Genomic DNA, 22,460 nt, shown 5'->3' with positions numbered 1-22,460 from the left:
AGGGAGCTCTGGCATTCTGATAGGCACTAACATCAGGTCGTTTTCTACACTATCCACAATTGTTTGCCACAGTCATTAATTGTGTGCAATGTAATTGGCTTTGGTATGGAGACCAGCAGATTCAATCCATGTCCTTGGTGAATATAAAACAGTGTTTTATATATGGAATGGGGGAAATAAACAGCAGATCCCAGACTTTTGAGCCTTAGCAGTTGGGCGACCATATGAGACAGTCAGGGATCTAGCTATAACCTCTGCAACTAGTAACGTATACAATTGCTTGGTGTAAATGTGATAAGAGCAAATGGAATGTACAGTCTGCTAGACAGCCAGTAAATCAGGATTATGTATCTTCCTTGCTCAGGAAGGAAGCCAGCTATTTTAAAATCTGGGCTTCTTGTACATATCCACATACAGGACAGGAAAAGATTTTAAAATGATTTCTTAGGCCAGCTTCCATCTGCTAGTCTGTCTGAATCTCCTTAAAATGCTCTCTGCCCCAGTCTCCCATACTCTTGAAAAATAATCACTCTCATGCTTTCTCCAGGCCATCCTGTTTGCAAAGCTTAGGTCATCCAACCAAGGAATAGAAACAATGCCGTGTGACCAAGGTAACCAATCAAACACTGTCAATGCTGTTAGTGGGCCTCATTAACAATCTGTAAAGTTTGCTGAAATTTTGTTCATGTGGATGATTTGCTGAACAATTACAAGTAGCCTGTTAGTAAAAAAACAAAAACAAAACCCAAAACCAAAACATAACCTTTCACAGATAAACTCACAAGCAGCAAAAGAAACTCAGTGTTTGTCAGATTGCTAACTGCGAATCTGAAGTCCACCTCTACTCCACACACAACTTGGTTTAAACTTATGTCAGAGGTGGGGTAATTAGAGCACGGAAGAGGAGAGTAACCCTTTTTCAAACAAAATGATTAAGGATTTAGAGAACACACCTGAGGGTATCTTATTTTGAGAATAACTGGATGGTGTGGGGGAGACTTGTTCACTGGCGTGTAGGGTTACCAGGTGTTTGGTTTTTGACCAGAAAGTTGGTTGAAAGAGGGAAACCTGGCAGTGTCGGGTCAGTTATCTAGTTATCAGTTAGTCTAGTTATCAGTTAGTCTAGTTATCTGCAGTAACCAATCTCCGCCAGCAGGGGGGTGGGAAGAGCAGCTGCTGCTGTTAGAACCTGGAGGAGCACTCAGGAATGGCTCTGGAGGAGAAAGGTACCTGGGGCTCCCCCGTCCTATCCCAGTCACCCTTCCACCCCTGGAGTGTGATTTTTTTTTACCCCCCTCCCCCTGCCTGCCCAGTCATCCCTCCACCCTTGGAGTGTTGTTCCGCCTCCCCCATCTTATCTAGTCCACCAGCCTCCCCCCCACTCCCCGCGGCTCAGTTGGCAGGGCGAGGGTGGTAGAGAAAGCAGAGAAGTGGGGCGGGCCTCAAAGGGAGGGGCGGAGCGGAGCAGGGCAGTGGTGGGGGGAGGTTCTGGCACTCAGGGTCCAGTTTTCACAAATTAGAAAGTTGGCCACCTTACTCCGATGAGGGTTGCCATTGACTTCAATGGGACTTTAACGTGGGTAAAGATTACAAAAACAGGCTCATAATTAGGCATAAAATGTAGTGATTATTCTGACCTAGAGATGAGTTTGACCCAGGAGCCTTTTATGATTTTAGCTTTTTAATTCCTTGAATTATTTGGCTGCAAAGTCTTCTTTCCTGCTGGCATCTGGCACTTGAGAAGGGGAGGCAGTCCCGACATGCATTCATGTCTGCCAATATCTTTCAGCTCTCTAAATTAAAAGACTAAATTTATTTAAAATGCCCCTCTGCTTCACAACAGTTCGTGTGCCTGTCTGTTTTAACCAGTACTCCTTTGTAAAATTGGGGAAAATATTACCTCCAAAGAGTGTTTTTGAAGCTTCGTTCACTAATGTTTGCAAAATGCTTTTAGAATCTCTAATGAAAGGTATTACAGAAGCACAAAGTATTAACTGGGCTATGTGAAACTTTGGGTTCAAAACTACGCAAATTTGCCTGGTTTGAGGTTTTCATTACAAGCTACTTTACCCAGAGGAGGTTTGTTAGACTTTTCATGCATCTGTCAGGTAAACCTAAACCCAGATTTCATTTTTGCACCAAAACCATGAAGTCAGAGCAAAAAGCACATGAATTTGAAACAGGAGAAAAGTATTCTTCTCTGAACTGCATCCCATGGAAGACATTAGTGGTTCCGTTGTAAAGCTGTGAAGCATGCCCTGGAATATTGGATGCAATGACCTCTCATTTGCATTGTTGATTGCATTTTAGTGTCTGTTTTAGCAATCAGGGTTAATTTAGTATCCCACTGTGCTAGGGATACTATTTTCTTGTCTGCTAATAATAAATAGACTAATTTACACAGTTGAATCTCTACCTGACATGGGAGGGAGCTATCGTTAACTTTTATTGGATTTGTAGTTCTAGGTGACTCAACTCCACATATGTCCTGAAAACACAACAGATTCTGCTCCTGGCATTCCTCCTGAAATACGTCTATTTTCTTTGTATTGTGTCATTTCTGCAAATGCCTATTTGACATCTGTGCTATGTATCTTGGTTGAAGAGTCTGCTGATTTGCACACAGCGTTTTGGTGAATTTGCAAGCAGTGTTGCCATTCTGGTTTCCAACCAGTAGTATAACATTATGCTAAGAGAATGCAAAGTAGTTTACTAGTTTGCATACCAGCATTAGAAAAGAATGAGGCACTTTTGTTGTATATTGGCTAGGCTGTGGGATCAAAGATAGCAGAGACAAGACGTGATAACCTAAATTGCTGACTTAATAATAGACAACTCCTCTCCTTTTATTTTTACCTGTTTCATAGTTGCTTGGAAAGCTATCATTTTCCTTCTATCAGGTGTAGAGCTGCTAAAATATTTGGTTGCTCTTTTATGGCTGAATGTTTATTTTAACATTTTTTCCCTCTGCAAATATTTTTGCTAACATTTAAAGTATATTTTTCACTTGATTTTAGTTCAGTGGAGTTTGAGGAAAAAATATGGTGAAGTACAGTGAGGCATCTGAACAAATAGAATCTGTGCAAGCTCAACATTTATTTGAGTGCCTGCATATATATGTCACGTGAATATAACTTGGTTTTATATATTGGTTTTCATACTTGCATATCCCTAAGTGCTTTACAGGGATGAACTGGATGGTTGCAGTGACTGTGTACCAAGACATAAGATTTGCTCAGCAATGTCTTATACAAATCTTGGCTATTACTGGGAGAGGGAATACTGGCCAACTCACCAGACTTTCCTAGTCTTCCTGATTGATATCTTGGCTTTCACAGCTGTGGGGACCTTCAGTTCCATGTCTCATCCAAAAGATGCACGTCTCCTATTTCTAACTATGCAGTATCCCCAGATTACTGAACTGCATTGTCAGCACTGGCGATGGGCTAAAGTTCTGGTGAGGGGCATAAGCAATGAGGCCCAATATTCAAATGTGGGGTGCCTAAATCTCAACACCTAAATCTGTATTTACCCTCTTAAAAAGCCCTTTTTATTTAAATGCCACACCTTGAGGTGTGTAACTTTAGATTCCCAAGCTGGAAGATTTTGTCCTGTTGATTACAACCTGTGAGTGAGAGAATTCTTCCATTAGTGTTGCTTTCTCCGTTATGTTACTTCACATGAGGAAGGTCCAGGGAGGGGAAGTCCCCTATAAGATAAGCAAGTAGATCATCATTAATTATTGTGTAAACTACTTGATTCCCCGTGGTTTCAGTTCAGAAACAAGGGGGGGAAAGGTTCAGGTTCCTCTCCTTAAATAGAGGGTGTATGCACAGTTTAATTTACAATGGAAATATTGTTGTTCAAATAGTGATGGATTTATATAGTTAATAGAAACATTTATATTTTTGGTACTTCTTTTGCAGGTCAATCAGAATGTGGAGATCCAGAGAGGCCGCTTGCGAGATGACATCAAGGAATATAAATTCAGAGAAGCTCGTTTGCTGCAAGACTACACGGAGCTCGAGGAGGAGAACATCTGTCTTCAGAAACAAGTGTCTGTCCTCAAGCAAAATCAGGCAAGTATTGACATCATCAGCATGGCTGCGATCTGTTCCCATGTGCTCAGCATGCTGCAACAGGCCTTTGTGCCCATTAGTGCATGTGCAGCCACGTCTCCTCATCCTTGAAAAGCTGCTCCTGGCTTTCTGTCCACTACAAAATCATTCTTGTATTGAAAGCTCTTCATGACAGTACCTTCATCTCGTCTCTGCCTAGACCCCCACTTGCTCATTCCCTTTTGCTAATGGTTTGCTGGCTTCATCTAAATCCTTCGACTTCCTCCTTTTCTCGGTTGGAGGCTGATCCCCTGCTACACCAGTTATTAGAAATAGTCTTCCTGCTCCACTGATTCTTCATCCCCTTTTAAAATATGTCAGCCAGTCTCACCTCTTCTGCGTTTTCTGTAACGAATATATTTTTTGGACAATTCTTCATGTTGGTGCTTGCTACTTTTATTGCTCTTCTAATGTAGTCTTCTCCTCTGACTCCCTATTGTAATATTTTAAACATTGCTATAATTGCTCGGCATCGTCAAATACTTATGTGATGCACATGTTGCAAAACTAAGTAATATTTTATTGTACAGTTTTAATCATCTGCAGATTCTCAGGAAAGGTAATTACGTATTTGTAATGAGTTTAGAATTTTCTTGTGTTACTATTTCCGACAGTAGTTAGATCAGAATTGTTTGTATTCTGTCTCTCAGCTGTACAGGGATGAAATAATCATCTACTAAGATCTAGTCATTTCTCCTCCCTCCCTCCAAGATCTAGTCAATTTCATTTTATAAACACACATACAGCATCATAGTTTGGCAGGCTTCAGAAAATACTGCAATGTTGTTGAGTTAAAAAGCACTTAGAAAAAAAAATGTAGCTGTGCCTGCCTTAGCCAGAATATAGAAAACATGAGGTTAAAACTTATTGGGATTTGTTTTAACTGTCATTTTAATTTCCCCTCCCCACCCCCAAGAATTAAAAAAGGGATGGTCACCAGAAAGAGTGCTTTTCAACTAGGTGTTGTGAGGTGTTCCCATATATTATATGCACCGCCAAACTTGTCAAGCTGAAATTTATCCTGGAGCACAGAGGGATCTGCACAAGCCCTGTGGGGTGGACTGGCCATACAACTGGGCCTCCACACCACCTGTGTGCTCAGAAGAGGGCTCCATGGTAACTCCAAATAGGCCAGCACGTAGGAGGAATTGAGGGCGGGCCAGGACTATGTGGATCTGGTGGCCCTAACATTACACATTGAGGATACATGGTTTGGTTGAGGCAAATGAATTCCAACTCATACAAAGCACTCTTATTTATGAGTTTCCCCCTCACTGAATATATTGGTCCAGGTCTTCAGCTGAGGAACTGACTTATTTGTACATACTGCATTTCAGCCGAAGAAGGTTCTCAGGAAAATAACTGGGGAACAGAACAAACAATGTTGCCTTCCTTTCTTTTTTTTTCTTTTTCCCCTTTGGCCAGCAGGATTTCACTTTGACCCCGTAGGGAAGTAAGTGAAATTGCCTAGCTATTTAAATCCTTGCACCCAAAGCCAATTAAACTCACTAATGCTGACTTTGAGTCTGTGCCAACTTTGTCAGGCAGTGATTGGTAGACGGCTGCTGTTTCCAGCAATAATTGATTATTGTTTTGTGTCCTGGATCCTCTGATAATGTGAATTTGATAATTAGTACATCCTAAATATACTGGTTTGGTGGGTATATTTAGAACCAAAGTAGGTAATTTTCTATTCATAACATTTGGATTTTTTCCTTTTCACCATCCCATAATCCCACTCATTGAATTTTATTAGTTTTAATTAATCCATTGAGACAACCCAAAGAAACCCTCAAGTCTTCCCAGACCTTCATTTGCAAAGCAGAATGAACGCAAAGGGTACATGTCTCAAATCAGGAGTCAGTTCTGGGTCATCTGTATCACACTGAGGGAATATTACTATTTAAAAATCTCCTTTTCCTCACTGACAAATAAGATATCATACTGTACAGTACTTTGCACTTCTGCTGCTCTTTTTTCTTCCAAGGAATGCAAAGAACTGTACAAACATTAAATATTTAAGGTTCACAACTCCAATGAACAACAGATAAGTTTTGTCATCATTGTACAGATGAGAAAACTATTGTATACAGTCAAATTTCATATCATATTCAGGGCCCCCACATGGGTGGGGGGGAGGGTACACTTTACTGGGTCCTGGAGGCCTTGTGGGGCCCGGCCCAGGTTGCAACCCCCATTACCACAAGGAAAAAAATTTTCATGGCTCATGAGATTTGTATGTATGGGATGAGGGGTTGTGGTATGTGTGTGGGAGGGGGCCTGTGTGACAAGTTTATACTGGGCCCGAAAAAATTATGCTTGGGCCCTGATCATATTGTCAATGTAGGCTTGATTTGAAGCTGTCTTAGACTGTGCTTTGTAATAAGGTATTTTGCATATGTTTATAATTACAGAGCCCTTCATCACTGCATCACAACAGTTTTAAACAGGCCATTTCAATGGAGTTACACAGTAGGGAATCAGGCTCATAGCTTTTAAATCTTTGGTTTTAAATCTCTTCAGGGTTGAGTTTGTGTGAAATTTGGCACACAGATTTACTGATCAAACAGTTTCCATTATATGCTGGGGAAATTGTTGGGTGCTGGCTCTTTACAACATGGTGCATATATAACCATTTTAATTGATTTGGAGTAGATCAACATCATTTAACAGTTTGCGCAGAAAATATTTATTGCATGCATTCCTCAAAGGTAGATTAAATAAATGTCTACAGTCATGGTGCAGGAACTAGAGTCCTGAATCTAAAAATTATTCCCCCTCCACCACAGTTAGCTAAATGAAATACGCAGCCGTGAAATGTTCTGAAACTGCTTTGTGAGCTCTTACAATCAGGTATTTTAGTGATTAATGTTTTTATCATATGTTCTCTAGGTGGAGTTTGAAGGCCTAAAACATGAAATCAAAAGGCTTGAGGAAGAAACAGAATTCCTCAACAGCCAGTTGGAAGATGCTATACGGTTGAAAGAAATATCAGAACGCCAACTTGAGGAGGCCTTAGAAACCCTGAAGACAGAGCGTGAGCAGAAGAACAACCTTCGTAAGGAGCTCTCTCATTACATGAACATCAATGACTCTATGTACACCAGCCACCTGAACATCTCTTTGGATGGACTGAAGTTCAGTGATGAAACCACAGAGCCCAATAACGATGAAATCATGAATGGCTTTGAGCAGAACTGCCTCAGCAAAATTAGCAGTGGCAAGAATAATACATCCACGCCCAAGAAGAATGACAGCTTCCCTCCCGCCCCAAGCTTGGTCTCAGATCTTCTGAGCGAGCTAAATATATCAGAAATCCAGAAGTTGAAACAACAACTTGTTCAGGTAAATGTCAAGATCCTAGATAATAAATCTCTGTTACACTAGCCGTCTGAGATTACCCTTGGGGTAACTCTGTCTTCTCAAAAGATATTTTTCTTTCAGTTTCCTGTAATCTAATGCGGCCCCTGCAAATACTAAAGCTGGAGTTTTTCCAACTGTCATAATGTAGTGCAAGCGACACCTGTAATATCTCCCACTGCTCTGGAACTGGAAGACGTTACTGTTACCATGTGGGTTGCATGAGCCATAGAAGCCTAGGGCCAGTGCAGATTTTATATTCAAACAAACAAGCCAACCATTCTAAAGCAGCAGCATGTCACTTATTGGGATCAGACTGATATATACTGGAATGGATATAGTCTCCAGTGCATGTGCAGTAAATTGACTCTGTTGGGCCGGGACAGTTTTCTTTTGTCCATTTCAAAACGTTACCAATACCAAGAACTGTTGTAATTAATGCAGAAAACACTTTGCTTAGGTGTTGCCAGTTGATCGTGTCACTTTTATTTTCTTAAACTGAAAAATGCAATGAAACATACAATTGCTTGAATATTTGTATTTTCCATTAAATTTTTTCATTTTTTCAAATTGAGAAATATAAGGGGAAATCCCTAACATATTTCAGAATTGTGGGAAAATGCCCACTTTAAAAAAAACAAAAACTAACCCCCCAAAAAGTGAGGAAAAGAAATATATAAAAGTGAGGGTAAGTTAAATTTTCACCTTTTAATTTAGATGGAAAAAGTAACACTTCTTTGTATTTTCCCCATTGGAAAAGGAGATAAAGTGAGACAGTGGGTTTTTTTCACTACTGCATCTCATTTTACTCCCCACTCCCATGTTTTTTTTTTCTCCCACAGTGGAAAATAAGTGAAAGTAGGATTTCTCCTGCCCCATAAACAAAATTCAAAAACTTTGTTTTAGAAATTTTTCATAGAAAAACAAAAGACTAGTTTTGACCAGTTCAGGAGTTGCCTGAAGGTTTAGTGCCCTGTAATGTGAGGTGACAATAGTTTGATGTCTCGTCTTTTTCTGTTGCTAACGGGAGCTAATCTGGTGTTGACAGTGCTATGCCAAAGTGCCAACATTGACTGGCTTCACATTTTTATTGTGTTTTTTTTCAATGCCTAATTGTTTCCTAGGCACTTTACAGGACAGCAGGAGTTTCAGCTCAGCTTTGGCTGAACGTATAATATTTTATGATGAGGCCCCAACTGTGGAAGGGAAAGGTAAAACAGGAAAGAGTGTGTTTTGAGAATCTTTGTGGATGTAAGAACCATTTTAGGATGAAAATAGGTAATGGTGCCACTGGGTTTTCAGACTGAGTTTGGTGTAAGTGGAGTTGACTTTTCCACAAAGTGTAAGTGACCATGTTTATACAGTTGTATGACCTTTTATTAATTATTGACCATTTTCTCCTATGATTTTACAGAATAAAGCTGCACAAACACTAGCTTCCATAAGATTGTCTGACTTTATGTATTTCAGATGGAAAGAGAAAAAGTTAATTTGTTATCTACACTCCAAGAGTCACAGAAACAGCTAGAGAACACGCGGGGAGCCCTTTCAGAGCAGCATGAGAAAGTTGGCAGACTCACTGAGAACCTTAATGCAATGAAGAAACTCCAGGTTAGCAAGGAACGTCAGTCTGCTCTTGACAATGAGAAGGAGCGTGACAGCCATGAAGATGGCGATTATTATGAAGTTGACATCAATGGGCCAGAGATCCTAGAATGCAAGTACAAAGTGGCTGTGGCAGAGATCGGCGACCTAAAAGAAGAGCTTAAAGTCCTTAAGGCCAAATATGAAGAGTGTGAGTCTAAATATGAAGAGGAGAAGAGCAGGTATGAGACTGAAAGTCAAGTTCTTACTGAAAAGATCACCTTGTTAGAAAAATCTAGCAGGCAAGATAGAGAACAAGTAGCCAGACTGGAGAAGGAGCTTAAGAAAGTAAGCGATGTTGCTGGAGAAACACAGGGCAGTCTCAGTGTAGCCCAAGATGAACTAGTCACATTCAGTGAGGAACTGGCCAATTTATATCACCACGTCTGCATGTGCAACAATGAAACTCCAAACAGGGTGATGCTGGATTATTACAAAGAGGGTAAAGGAGGACGCAGTAGCCCAGAGGGCAAAGGTCGAAGGTCGCCGATTCTGCTCTCTAAAGGGCTGCTATCTATAGAGCTAGGAAAGTCAGAGAACGGAAGTGGTGACGGCAGCCCATCTCCAGTGTCATCCCTCCCATCTCCTGTGTCAGATCCTCGAAAGGAGCCTATGAACATTTACAACTTGATCGCTATAATTCGCGATCAGATCAAACACCTACAAGCTGCTGTGGACAGAACAACCGAGTTGTCTAGGCAGCGTGTTGCCACCCAAGAACTTGGACCAGTAGTGGACAAAGATAAGGAAGCTCTCATGGAGGAAATTCTGAAGCTGAAGTCCCTGCTAAGCACCAAGAGAGAACAGATAGCAACCCTGAGAACTGTACTAAAGGCCAACAAACAGGTGAGCAGGTTTCACAGAGACGAAACCCATGGTTTTACAGAGCTACGTCATAAACAAAAGCCTTGAAGGAAATGACTTTGTTGCCATTAGACATTGGGTGACATCCTGGTTCCACTCAAGTCAATGACAAAAACTCCCATTCACTTCAGTGAGGCCTGGATTTCACTCCGTGTACATAGTTTAAGGACTGAAGTATTGTGATGCCAAGCAGTCCAGGGACACTTTTGCATTTCCCGAGTTCCAGTTCAGCTGAGATGACAAGAGAAATGGAAAGTGGCTTCAGTCTAGTGCCCAGGGAATATATGAATACACTCCTACATAATGGAACGCCATTGGCATCTTCTCTAAACTGGAATAGTGGGGTGTGGCAGATCAGGAGTAGGTACACTGACAAAGCTTTTTGGGCAAACCTGAATAGTGCCTGCCTAAAGTATATTAGGCTATCTTTAGTGGAATGAGTCCATAGCCATTGACTTTGCAGAAAATTAAAGGTAAAAACTATTTTCCATTTGAAAGAATTATGTTGGCTGGTCTATTAAAGGGATTGTAAAAATATGCCTTTTCTAAGATTTCTCTCACACACAAAAATATTCAAACAGTCAATGGTATAAGAGCTTCTCACCAAAACAGAATAAAGGAAGAAGAGCAGGTAGAAATAAAGAGTCTTAAATTTTGGAGACTGGATTATTTTGATACACCATAGTAGCACATCTAGATTAGAATAACTGTGATCAACTGTTTCTAGGCCATCAGGTGACAAATGCTTCATTATACTGAATCTAAAATTAAGGTCATGCAAGTTCAAATTTACCTCAAAGCACAGATGTTAAGATAGATAATAATTATATAGTACCTTATTTCAGAAATAGACTTGCACTCATCTTGTCTGTAACATTACTGTTTGAGAAATGTAATCCATTCTAAAAATTGGTGCCGTTTAGAAGCTATATGTAGTTGTAGTCCCAATACATTGTAAATGGAAATTAAGTCCTTCATTTTTCTTTGTTGGTGTTGAAATGACTTAGTCGCATTTGACTCAACAAAGTAGTGTTGGAAATATGTACACAATTAACTAAATATTCTCAGTCTGTGACCTCGTAGGGATGGTGTTACGTGGTTAATGGAAACAAACTCTTTTTGTGCTGTGTCTCCAATATCCTAATATGGAATTTATTTAATCTGTCCAGGAAAAGTTGACTAGAAGTTGACATTTCAGTACTAAGTAAATGTTTCATTATGTGAATGGAGATTAAAAACCTCTTAGCTAACCATTTTATGCAGAGTTTCATTAACTGGTACATTTCTGTTCTTGGTAAACAATAGACTGCAGAAGTAGCCCTTGCCAACTTAAAAAGCAAGTATGAAAATGAGAAAGCTATGGTTACGGAGACCATGATGAAACTGCGTAATGAGCTGAAGGCTTTAAAAGAAGATGCTGCAACCTTCTCCTCTCTGAGAGCAATGTTTGCTACAAGGTAAAGAACCCAAGAACTTTCTTTGAACCCCTAACATTGCTTGTTTGTAGGTGGAATAAATAGAATGTATTAGTTGCAAACAGCAGTATTGACACAAGGATGCTATCATATTTGAGAGGAAAAACAAAAGGGGGATGCTTTTTTTTCCTTCACATTTCTGCTGTTTGAAATGTTTAATTAAAGTAACTAGCAATTACATTTTCCTGTCACTTAGGAGAATGACAGGGATACAGCATGCTGCTGTAATAAATGATATTGACTCTGGAGCGGGGGTGTTTATAATGTGAAAATCGGGGGAGGGAGTCACTAGCTTCAGTGACAAACTCAGGTTGAGGGGGATTATGTTTAAGAACATAAAATGAACATTTATTACACTATGCGAATGCAGCTATAGGTTCAATTATAGCTGCGTTTTCATAATATAATAAATGTTCATTCTGCTGGTACACAGAACAATATGGGAGATGCTGGCAAGCACTGAAAAGCATGTGTATATATACATATATATATATATATTGATAAACTAAAGAAAAAATTATTCTTAGATCTGTACGTGCTGCACTTGGCACCTGTCTCTCATGCCATTTACAACTGTAACCTTATCAGGATTGCATCACTACTTCAGTGTGGAATTTGTTTCTGCCTTTCTTAGCTGTGCTTTGTGTTGTTGCTGGAGAACATGCTGATATAGTACATGCTGTAAAAGATGTCTGCATGCCATTTTTGATCTGCACGTTGCTTAGAACTGCCTGCCGCTGACTTCCTCTCTCAAACCTACAACACTGAGGGTTGGGGCAATGTTGGGGGAAATACATATTCTGTTTCCACATCCAGATCTTCTTCCCAGCTAGAAGAAGTTCAGTCAGCAACTGTCTGAAATTCGCCTGAAAAAAGCTTTATCTAAAGTAGGCAGTTCAATGTTAGTGGAGTTAAAAAAGAAAACAAAAACTTGTGGAATAACAGAAGGCCATGCAGGGCTATATAAACAATGCAAGATGGGCAGGGCAGATGTCGAAAAGACCACCATTTAATGTAATTCGATAGTTTGGATGTCTTGCTCTACTCATTTAAGCTAACCACAGGGGAGGACAGGTCTTATTGTGCATCTTTACGCTAGGTACTGCTTTATACCTTTTTCTCATCTGCTGTGAGCCATTTTTACACTGAAAGGATTTTCTGTGCCATCTGTCAAAAAGTTCTACAGTGAGGAATAATGGGGACACTTGAGAGGACTCCTGAAGTTTCTGTTCATCTCCAGTGCACTTGAGTGAATGGTTCTATGGCAGCACTCGCAGAAGTACATCACTCAAGTGATGACAGAGTTCCGGAAAAGTGCAGTGTTGGATAGACAGCAGTACTGTATTTCACTGCAGTATCCTTGCATTTGGGCTTAGCACAGAAAGTGAAACTGGATATGGAGAAGCTTTAAGGATGAATAATTGGCAGATCATGATCCTACTCAATGTAATGACAAATACAGACTTTTTTCTCCTTGTATTATCCTTCCCTTGCTTATCCTTACACAGGCCTGGGACTAATACAGCTAAATCTTCCCTTGTTTAATTATAGATCAGTGAGAAAATGGGTGGAAGCAGTAAGTGGAGCGGGTGGGAAGGGAAAACAAACAGCCTATTCCCTTTTTAGCTTTCCTTTAAAAAGTTTTGTTAGGTAAAGATAGTTGGGTATCTAAGATTTTTATTACACAAGCACAGTGTACTTTTCCTTCAATATTATTTTCCTTCTCCCACCTTTGAAAAGCCTCTTTTTCATGCCCTAAAAGAGGGTAACTAAGCAAATTTTTTCCCTCCAAGTCATAGAGTGAGATACTGCAGGGGGGATTTTCTTCTCTTTTCCTTCTTCCCAGCTTATTGTCATTGAGAGTTCAACCCTGGTCTTTTACAGGTGAAGCAAAATTTATGTTACAAGATACTTGCGTCCATAAAAACTAGGGGCAGAGAGAAAGCTCTGCTGGGAGGTCTAGACTATGAGCTTGAGCCATGATGCCCAGTGAAGTCCATGGGAGGTTTTCATGAATAAAGAATGCAGGAATGTCTCTGTTTGCTTAATGCACCACAGATCTGCTTGCATGAATGGTTAACATTTCTGAGATCCACTTTTTACCTAGGCATTGCAATGAAAGAGAAATGAGCTGTCAGTAAGAGCACGGAGTGGCCCATAGAAAGCTGAGGACTGCATGGAGGATGCAGCCTTTCACCTTTGAACACTTGAATTCATACTGTATCTTAAGTCACCCATATGTGTGAGCAATCAACTTGCCTTCTAGAACCCAGATGAGAACTTCAGAGAATTGCACACAGTTACCCTGGGTTATATTATATCTAAACAGAAGTTCAGTGTCAGAGTTGCATGGAGCTTGCAAAATTCCTCCCTCCCCTCCCAAATATGTCCCCGATTTCCATAATTTGGGCCCTACCAAATTCATGGTCCATTGTAGTCAATTTCATGGCCAGAGGATTTGAAAATTGGTCAGTTTCAGATGTTCTCATCTGAAATTTCAGGGTGTTGTAACCCTGGGGGTCCCCACCCAAAATGGGGCTGGAGGGGTGGGCGGGAAGTCACAAACCTTTTGTAGGGGCGTGACAGGATTGCCACCCTCACTTTTGTGCTGAGCTCTGAAGGCAACTGAGAGGTGAGTCTGATTTTTCCCTGGGCTGCTGGGTGCGCCCCAGCCTGGCCAGGACTAGTAAATAGAGACCCCCAGCTGGGGCGCTCCGAGCAGCATGGAGGAGATTGGACCCACTCTGGTACCTCCCTCTGCTCCAGGAAGCTCTGGAGGTTCCTGCAGCTGGAGGCGGCTTCTGATTTCCCTTGTGCTGCTGGGGAGCACCCCAGCCCAGCCAGGACTAGCAGTTAGGGGATCTCAGCTGTGGGGCTCCCAACAGCATGGGAGGGATCAGATATCACGGGGAAGGGCCAATTTCACAGTCCGTGACGTGTTTTTCATGGTTGTGAGTAGGTAGGGCCCTATCCATAACTACTAAATTCACACACACACTGTGAAGAGTACTGCTGGGAGGAAGAGGAGGGGAGGAACACAACCTTGTGTAGAGTTTAATCACCGGGATGTAGGAATTGCTATCCAGGAGTTTCAAAACTTCATCTCGTTCAGTATGTTGGCTTCTAGTAATGGCCAATATTCCTATATTGGATGCTACCGCAGCTAGTGAAACCCCCTCATGAAACGTCTCCTTCTTTAGTACATCCACAATGCATAGTGTACATTTTACTGTTGCCATCAGCATTTCATCTAAAACAGCCATTGCTTCAGGTAACATGGATGTGGAAGGGGCGTTCTTTGGTGCAGATAACACAGGTAATTGCGTAGGCAACCAATTTCAGGGTGTGCCACAGAGGGCAGAAGTATGCAACAGTTCTCTTTATCTCTTCACCTCGACATGGCCAATAATTTATTTATTAACCGCCCACTGTAAATTTCTCCCTTCCTCTGGCTATGGACAGACAGGAGAGTTTGTGTAGCCTGGTGAGGCGTTGGTTAGCAGCAGTGCATGCCTGCAAACGTCCATCTGCACACGCATGGCTGTATATGCACCTGGTTTAGGATCCCAAAATCCTTTGCGCTGGCTGCACAGTGCACACAGCTGAATTGGAACCAGCAGAAAAGTGGAGCCGGCACAGACAGGGAGCTTGGTGAAGGGCAAGAGAGGATGTGTGGGTGAGCTCCAAATTACTTCATTGCTTTAGGGTGTCAGTATTTTCAGCACTGATGCAAGAATGCAGTTGGAAAGTATAAAGTATACAGGCAAACACAACAGTAATAATCATAACTCTCTCGTTCCTGGTTTCTGTTTGTGACATGACATATCAGGCTTGCCTATTTTATTTCCTGTTTATTATTTTGTTGCATTTCTAAGTCTGAGCTAAGCAGTCTTTGTAATATAGATTCATATTACCCAGAGGGGACTGGCCATTTTGTAGCATATGAGAGAAGCTGAAATAATAAATAGGTGTTACGATCTGGGCATGAAAATAGTTACCTAATTTCTTTAAACTAGGTTAATCCTACTAATTTGACAGTGCTATCAACTATTTTTAATAAATAATGAAAACATGACAGGACTTGAGAGGTGAACAGGGGAAGCCTGCAAAAACAAAGTTTGAAAAATAGCTTTTTCAATTAGACATGCCTTGAGTAGCTTAGTTTTAGGATAGTGGACTCATATAAATGCTGGAATATGTCCCCTCATATAAGTAAATATATAGACACACACTCATTTGTCAAGCAGTCTTGAAATAGTTGAGTAATAGGACATAAACATGCAAGCAGAATAATCTATTTAAGACCCAAGTTTTAGTAATCGTGCTCACAAAAGTTTGCATGCAATTACCATCCATGCAAATGGGGATCAGAATATTGAGGGACAGTAAAAATCTGTCATCTGGATCTGAAAACAGAATTTTTTCACTTAGAACTCTAGTATTTATTCATGAATCAATTCATAACAGTCAAAAATTTTGTTCTTAATTAGCAAACTCTCTCCATTAGAAGAAAGGCAATAGGTTTTCCATTTAAAATGCCAAGAGAGAAGTTGACTGAGTTTTCTTTCAGGTTTACAGTTGCTAATTGGAAGCTTGGGTGGTTCTAAATGTAGCTATGCAACAAAGACTTGAACCTCTGTTTCTTTTCCTGACTGCTGTAAATGTTAATTAGGACGCAATCTCCAGTTTTAAAAGTCATCAAATTTGAGTTAGATATTTAAAAGCACATAGTTGATTCTTTTTACAATTGAAAGTTTAGGTTATTTAAAGTATGGTTTTATAATTTATTTATCCAGAAGTTTGAAAATAGGACTTCTTTGCTCTTCTTTATGAGGCAGTTTTTCCCTGTAAAATTCTGATGAGCTTGAAATTAACATGGCTAAAATTTAAAGGTGGAGCAGGTCAAAATACCTTTCTAGACTGACAGTCATTTACAGAAAAAGTTACAAAGGGCTATAAAGCTTACGTTTCCTATGGCTTATTATGGAAAAAAAATACAATATCAGAATAGATAAGAAATATACCAATCTTGGAATTTAAACAGAAGTTAGTATTTTTTATTAAATCAGCAGGGAAACATAAAGAAGCCTGGAGCCTTCCTGGTAGTTGTTTGGGCCATCTGCACCCAACTGTGAATAAATCAAAACACCATGATCCTAATGTTCCAGCAGTGCCTAATACATGGGAATGGTGATTCAGCAGAGGGTGCACAGATTTACAGCATCTGAGACTAAAGATCAAGAATACATGCCAGGATGAAAGAGTATGGTCATTAGAAGTTGACTTGGTGAAGGACAGAAAATAACTGGCCCACAATTTATTATTGAAGAAGCTATTGTGCTATGGGAGACTTAACACAACCACTACTGCAGGTTTCGGAAAGAAGGTTCAGTTATTCAGGAAAAACCAAAATCTGATCAAGCAGGTATTAATTAATCACGAACATAGAAAAGCTGAAAGAAAGGAAGATAATTTGGTTTCAATTTGAAGACTGGCTAGCGCTAATCGTGCTACTCCTTCCTCTTGTCTGACTTAGCTTCCCCAGGTCCTAAAAACATTACTTTTAACATATTGGTGAAACATTCAACTTTCTTTAAAAAAACAAACAAACAACAAAACACTCTACCCAGGATGTGTATATATATTTATATCCTTGAGTTGGAGCAAAGGGCCCAGATTTTCAAACATATATGTGTGTTGCTGCCCTCACTCAGTGCTGTAATAACTACATGATCTAGGAGCCTGAATCTCACTTTCACTCCTAAATCATGTCGGCATTGCAGTACTGAGTGAGAGCAGCAATGCCCAAATATCTTTGAAAATCTGGGCCAACGAGACCAACCTGATCTGTGACCCAATGTGACTCAGCAGAACAATCTGCACTGCCCCACAAGGACCTGATGTGTGATGCTCGGCCGCACTATAGCGCTAAGAATACAAGAATAAGAACAAAATGCCAAGATTCAGCAACAAGACCACAGCATTAGGACTCACTATGTGAGTAATAGTGCATGCAAAGAGCAAAGCAGCTAAGGAAATAATAAGCAAGCTATTGAGGCGCAACTATCCCTGTAAAGGGTGCAAATTCAACTGGAGACATTAAAGCAAAGTCAAAATGAGATACTTATCCATTCCAAAGACACAACATTTTCAAACATGCGGTTTGTGTATTTTATGTAACAAGCTGAAACCTCAGATCAAATGAATCCGTTCAAACCATTCTGCAGAAACATTCTGCCTCTTTCTAAGAGAAGAAAACTGCTTCAGCTCTGCAAATATTTCTGTAACACTCAGGAGGACAAAATGAACACCAGCAGAAAAAAGAACTTGCCACTGCAAATTCCCTGCTTCACAGGGAAGGTTGCTGAATCCAATGAGCTCAGCAAGAGCCTGAGGAAAATGGTTATATAAAACATTAGCAAATAAAACCTTACAGTGAACCTCTAGAGGGAAATCATCTTCCCAGAAGCTGAGGACAAGGGTGAATGAGATGAGAATAAATGTTTTCCCTCCAGAATGAAGATGGAACAGTAATTAAGAAATGGCAGCCAGAGGAGAGCAGAAGACTTTGAGAAGCAGTGTAGAAGTGCACCTAGCTGTAATTAACAAGCATCCTGACACTCCAGTAGGTCATAAATAGGAGGTGAAGGGGAAGACGAACTCTGCAGCTAGTCAGCAGGAGGGAAGATAGTGTGTGTTAGAAAATGCTGGTAAGGCGAGGATAGCACATAGTATGCGACTAGTATTAAAACGAGGAGAATAGTTCAAAAAGGCCATCAGGATAAGGGAATCAGGCTGTGACTTCTACCACCCAAACAGCAATTAATGAATAATGACTGTTCACCATCACAGAGAAGGCAAGTTACATGATCACTGTGTGCCCCAGTTCCTCATCTGCAAAACTTAGTAATGAGACTTCCTCATCTCACAGTGATGTTGTTAATACTTGGCAGATGGTCCCATTGTATGGTAATGAGGCCATGAAAGCATTCATAGAGGAAATACCAGCCCTCATCCCATGCTCTTTTCCAGAAAGCGTGGAGCTGTTTTGAACTTAATGGGGAGTGAATTCTGAAGCTCCTTTCATGCAGAGTATCTTGCCAGCAGTTAATCAAGATTGCAGCGTCTCAAATAGGCAGGGCCTTCGTTGGTTAAAATCAAACCCCTCAAGTGTCACCCAGTAACTAGTAGGTAGCTAGTGCTGGAGTGCAGATGCAGAGGCGCTGTGTTCTGTACACAGGACCTAGATGGAGATGAAATGGTGCACCAGCATTAATTTCACCAGTGATACAGAAATGGGGATTCCTATGGATTTCATTTAATGGTAAATTCCACCTTTTTAAAGTTTGGTCATGACCCTTCAATTAGATGGAAGTAGGCAGACCCTTATGGTAGAATTCCATTGAATTCATTGGAGGTGTGGACTGAGGGTCCAGGTGTGTGGATCTGACATTGGTCTTTGTATTATGGAGAGAATTCTCCAAGAAAATACCAAGCTACAGAAGGGATTATTTTTTAAATAGTTAATACAAAGAATTTGCATAAGTGTTTATTTCATATGTCTGGGATAAGTGATCTAGGAAACTATATATTGGTTATAATCTGTACTTGGTTCTTAGCCAAATGGCACCAAGCCCATAATTAACTTTCTTTAAATATGCAGGTCAGATGAATTTTCAGTGTAAGATGTCGAGGATATTTAAAAAAAAAAAAAAAAAAAAAGATTTCCAGTAGGTATTTGAATTGGTTTGATCTCTAATCCTGAGATGTATAAATCTGGCGTCTTTTCCTTTTTACCTGATTTTTGGATTTTTTTTTATTTTTTTTTAAACCCATTTGAAAGAATGCATCAGTTACATTGTTCTGCTAAGCATATGTGCTACAGATGTGTGATTGTGAACACAGGCAGATGGCTCAAGATCATGAAGTGACTTCATAAAATATTTCAGACACTGAACTAGGACTAGGGCCTTGATCCTGCAGTTGGATCCACATGAACTCATGTGCAGAGCCGTATTGACACAGGTCAGCCTTGGGGCTCAAATTGCTTATTCCCTTTCCTTTAATGAAGGTCAATAACTCACTGACTATTTAGAGCCCAGTCCTGTGTGACCTCCTCCACTGGAGTCAGAGTGGATGGGCTAATTGTATTTCAGTTTAGGATATGTTTTTCTTTTCTTTTTCTGTGTGTTTTCCTTGCTGTGCACTTTTATGTCAAGGCAGCCAAGGGCATATGGATACTTGTGTGTGAATGAGTGGGAAAGTTAGGAGTTCAACACCTTCCAGGAGTGAGACTTTAGTAAATGTGCACTAACTTCTACAGCCCTTAGTCAAGAAACATCCCATGAAGTCCACTGGAGGTTTTGCTTCAGAAAGAATCACAAAATTTGGCCTTACATGAAATACAATTTGAAAATTACAGGTTGTGTGTCTAAAACGAACCACTGTAACTTGTTTCCTCTTTGCATTTCATGGTGAGCTGATGCAAAAACATCAGCCATTTAAAGCTTGGTTTTATAATTAAATACATTCAAATGGTATTTAGCGTGGCTCTGTATCTTGCCTTCATTGCCCAGTCCAAACTAGGGATCGTTTAGGGGGTAGGGAAAAAATGAAGAATCTTCCCTTCTGCCCTCGAACCTACAAAGCAGCAGTGGAACTACTTTGTGTTTTCTACTGGAGCCTTGGGTGGAAGGGTAATGTAGCTACATAATGGTAGATTCACCTTCTTTTTCCTGATCCCGCTCTGCATCCACATACCCACCCCTTTAGCAGCATAAGCACACTTTCCGCTGCAGGCAAGGTCCTCTTCATTCCTGCCTGGTGATGGTGCAATGTTAGGATTTTTCCCATCAAACTTATTTCAAATGCAAATACAGAGCAGAAAATGGCAGGTAATAACTAATACCTCTTATAGCCAAGCTGTTCTTACTCTCCGTTAGGGTCCATGTTAATTTAAATGTCATTTTAGCCACTGCTTTGATATATTTTTCATCTTTTAATAAAGAGGAAAAATTGAGAGACTTTAATCCTCTCTGCTCTAATTTCTCATGTAGGTGACAGTTTAATCTAATGTGGTAGAGGCTAAAGTAGTTGCTATCGTTCCCAAAGAGGCTTCTTCAATTATCTCTTTCTGCTGTTATGCTTTACTGCTTTCTTATAAATTGGCGTTTTACTGATTTACAACAGAAAACAGGAAAAAGCAAATGAGTGCAATTAAGTGCTGGTGCCAAAAGCTATATGGATAGCATTTCTAAATACAGATCATAGCACAGTAGTAGAACATGGCAAAACACATGATTAAAAATACATCAGGATTAACTAATCATTTTGAACACACTGACGTTCAAGATGATCAAAAATGTATGCAGAAATAAGGAGAGTGTGGCACGTGCAGAAAGTAATGCAAATGTTAAACTGCTTTGGAAAATGAAGTATTTAACTTTAGAGACATTGATATTCAGCATGCTTTTGATTTTTAAAGAATAATTTAGCTTTAGACATGGGCATCTTAAATGTTTAACTTTTTGTTTTATTGAGCCCTTCCAGGATTTTCCTTTCTCTGTATCATCTGAGTTTGTGGGTTTTATACTGTATTGCTTATTTTACAAGTTGATGGTTTCTTTAAATTGTTTTCCTTGTTAATTTCCAGAGATAAAGGAAGCAACATCAAAGCCTTATGTTCAAGGTCTGCATCATATATAACAGTACATGCACAACACACAAATTATGCTAATTTTATTTTCCTTTGTAAGCATGAAGCTCAATTATTTTAGTTTCAAAAGTATGTTTGGAACAAAGGAATCTTCAGTTCTGCCGATCTAATGATGCTACATTGAATATGTAGTCTGAAATGTTGCTTTGCACAAAACGTGAATTTATAAAGAGGGAAGATATTTTGCTCTTACACCTGCAAATCTTACACCTACAAATCGATATCGGTTCATTTAAAAACAAAGTCATGATGTTAGTGTGAATTGTTATACTGCATTGATATAATGCAGAGTTGGAGACCATGATTTCTAAGTATACTTGGGAAAGGACTAACACTGTGTTGAAGAAAATTAAAATGGCGTTAATGAATATTAAGGGGGAGGAAAGCAGGTCACTGGTCCCAGCAGACTGTGTAAAGTCTTCATCCACTTCTAGTCAAACCTGGACCTTTTTGAATTTCATTTGTTCTGTTTAAATTGGCCACTGTTCTTATATGCAAAGCATCCTTCTGTGAAAATATCCTGAATAATCTAAGGCATAGATCAGGTTAAAATACTGAGTTATTTCATTTACAGAATAATTTAGCCTAAAGAACCATTCTGGAGAATGGATTCAGGAAAGAAAGCCATAAAATGTCATACACGTTAGTAAAACTCAAGACATTCTAACCCCAGCATGAGATCAGTAATTGAGGACAGTAAGAATCCCAACTGCATTTATGCTTCTGCGAGCAAGAAACAACCATCTCTATTAATGTAATAACGTGAGAAGAGGATGGGTAAAAAAAAAAAAATCTAATCACATTTTAAAAAATACTAAATCATTTTAAATTATAAAACTGGCAGTGGCATTCATCTGGTGTTTAAACACTGCACTAGCAAAAAAACGTGGGGATGCAATGCTGTAGCCTTTCACAGGTGAAATTTTGGATGTAATTACAATTTAGATCACACATGGACTGAGTTTACTGGCCTTATTCTAGTCTCCTAAAGGCATTTGTCTGTGTTACCAAACTACCACCCAGCTTGGCACAACTGACAGTCTTTGATCAGGAGACGCCTAGATAATCCTCATCTTGCAATATTCCTGCTATTAAGGTACATTAGCAAAGCTGTGTGGGAAGCTGTACTCTGTTTTGCTGCAGTGTTCTTGTTCCTAGCCAGCCTCTTGCTTTCAGGAGGATGAAAAGTGAAATCCATCCTCCTTACTCCCTCAAAGCTTTTAACACAAATTTTGCAAAGGAAATCAAATGAATGGCTGCAGCAGTTATAAAGCGACCCCACCG

General features: G+C 40.0%; 1 protein-coding gene across 3 annotated transcripts in view; it reads left to right on the top strand.

Moving 5' to 3' along the window:
* BICD2 (BICD cargo adaptor 2) overlaps positions 1-22,460 on the top strand; it is a 133,478-nt gene that overhangs the window by 90,241 nt on the left and 20,777 nt on the right. For all 3 annotated transcript variants that reach the window (XM_067544166.1, XM_067544167.1, XM_067544165.1), the window contains exons 3-6: positions 3,927-4,079; positions 7,011-7,463; positions 8,949-9,968; positions 11,292-11,443. In XM_067544166.1, coding sequence (XP_067400267.1) covers positions 3,927-4,079; positions 7,011-7,463; positions 8,949-9,968; positions 11,292-11,443 — 1,778 coding nt within the window. The remainder of the gene's footprint in view (positions 1-3,926; positions 4,080-7,010; positions 7,464-8,948; positions 9,969-11,291; positions 11,444-22,460) is intronic.

The sequence above is a fragment of the Emydura macquarii genome, unplaced genomic scaffold, assembly GCF_026122565.2.
Source record: "Emydura macquarii macquarii isolate MOO-44397 ecotype Brisbane River unplaced genomic scaffold, CSIRO-AGI_Emac_v2 contig_968, whole genome shotgun sequence".
NCBI lineage: Eukaryota > Metazoa > Chordata > Testudines > Chelidae > Emydura > Emydura macquarii.
The sequence above is the reverse complement of the archived record's forward strand: the minus strand, read 5'-3'. Positions and strand labels throughout refer to the sequence as shown.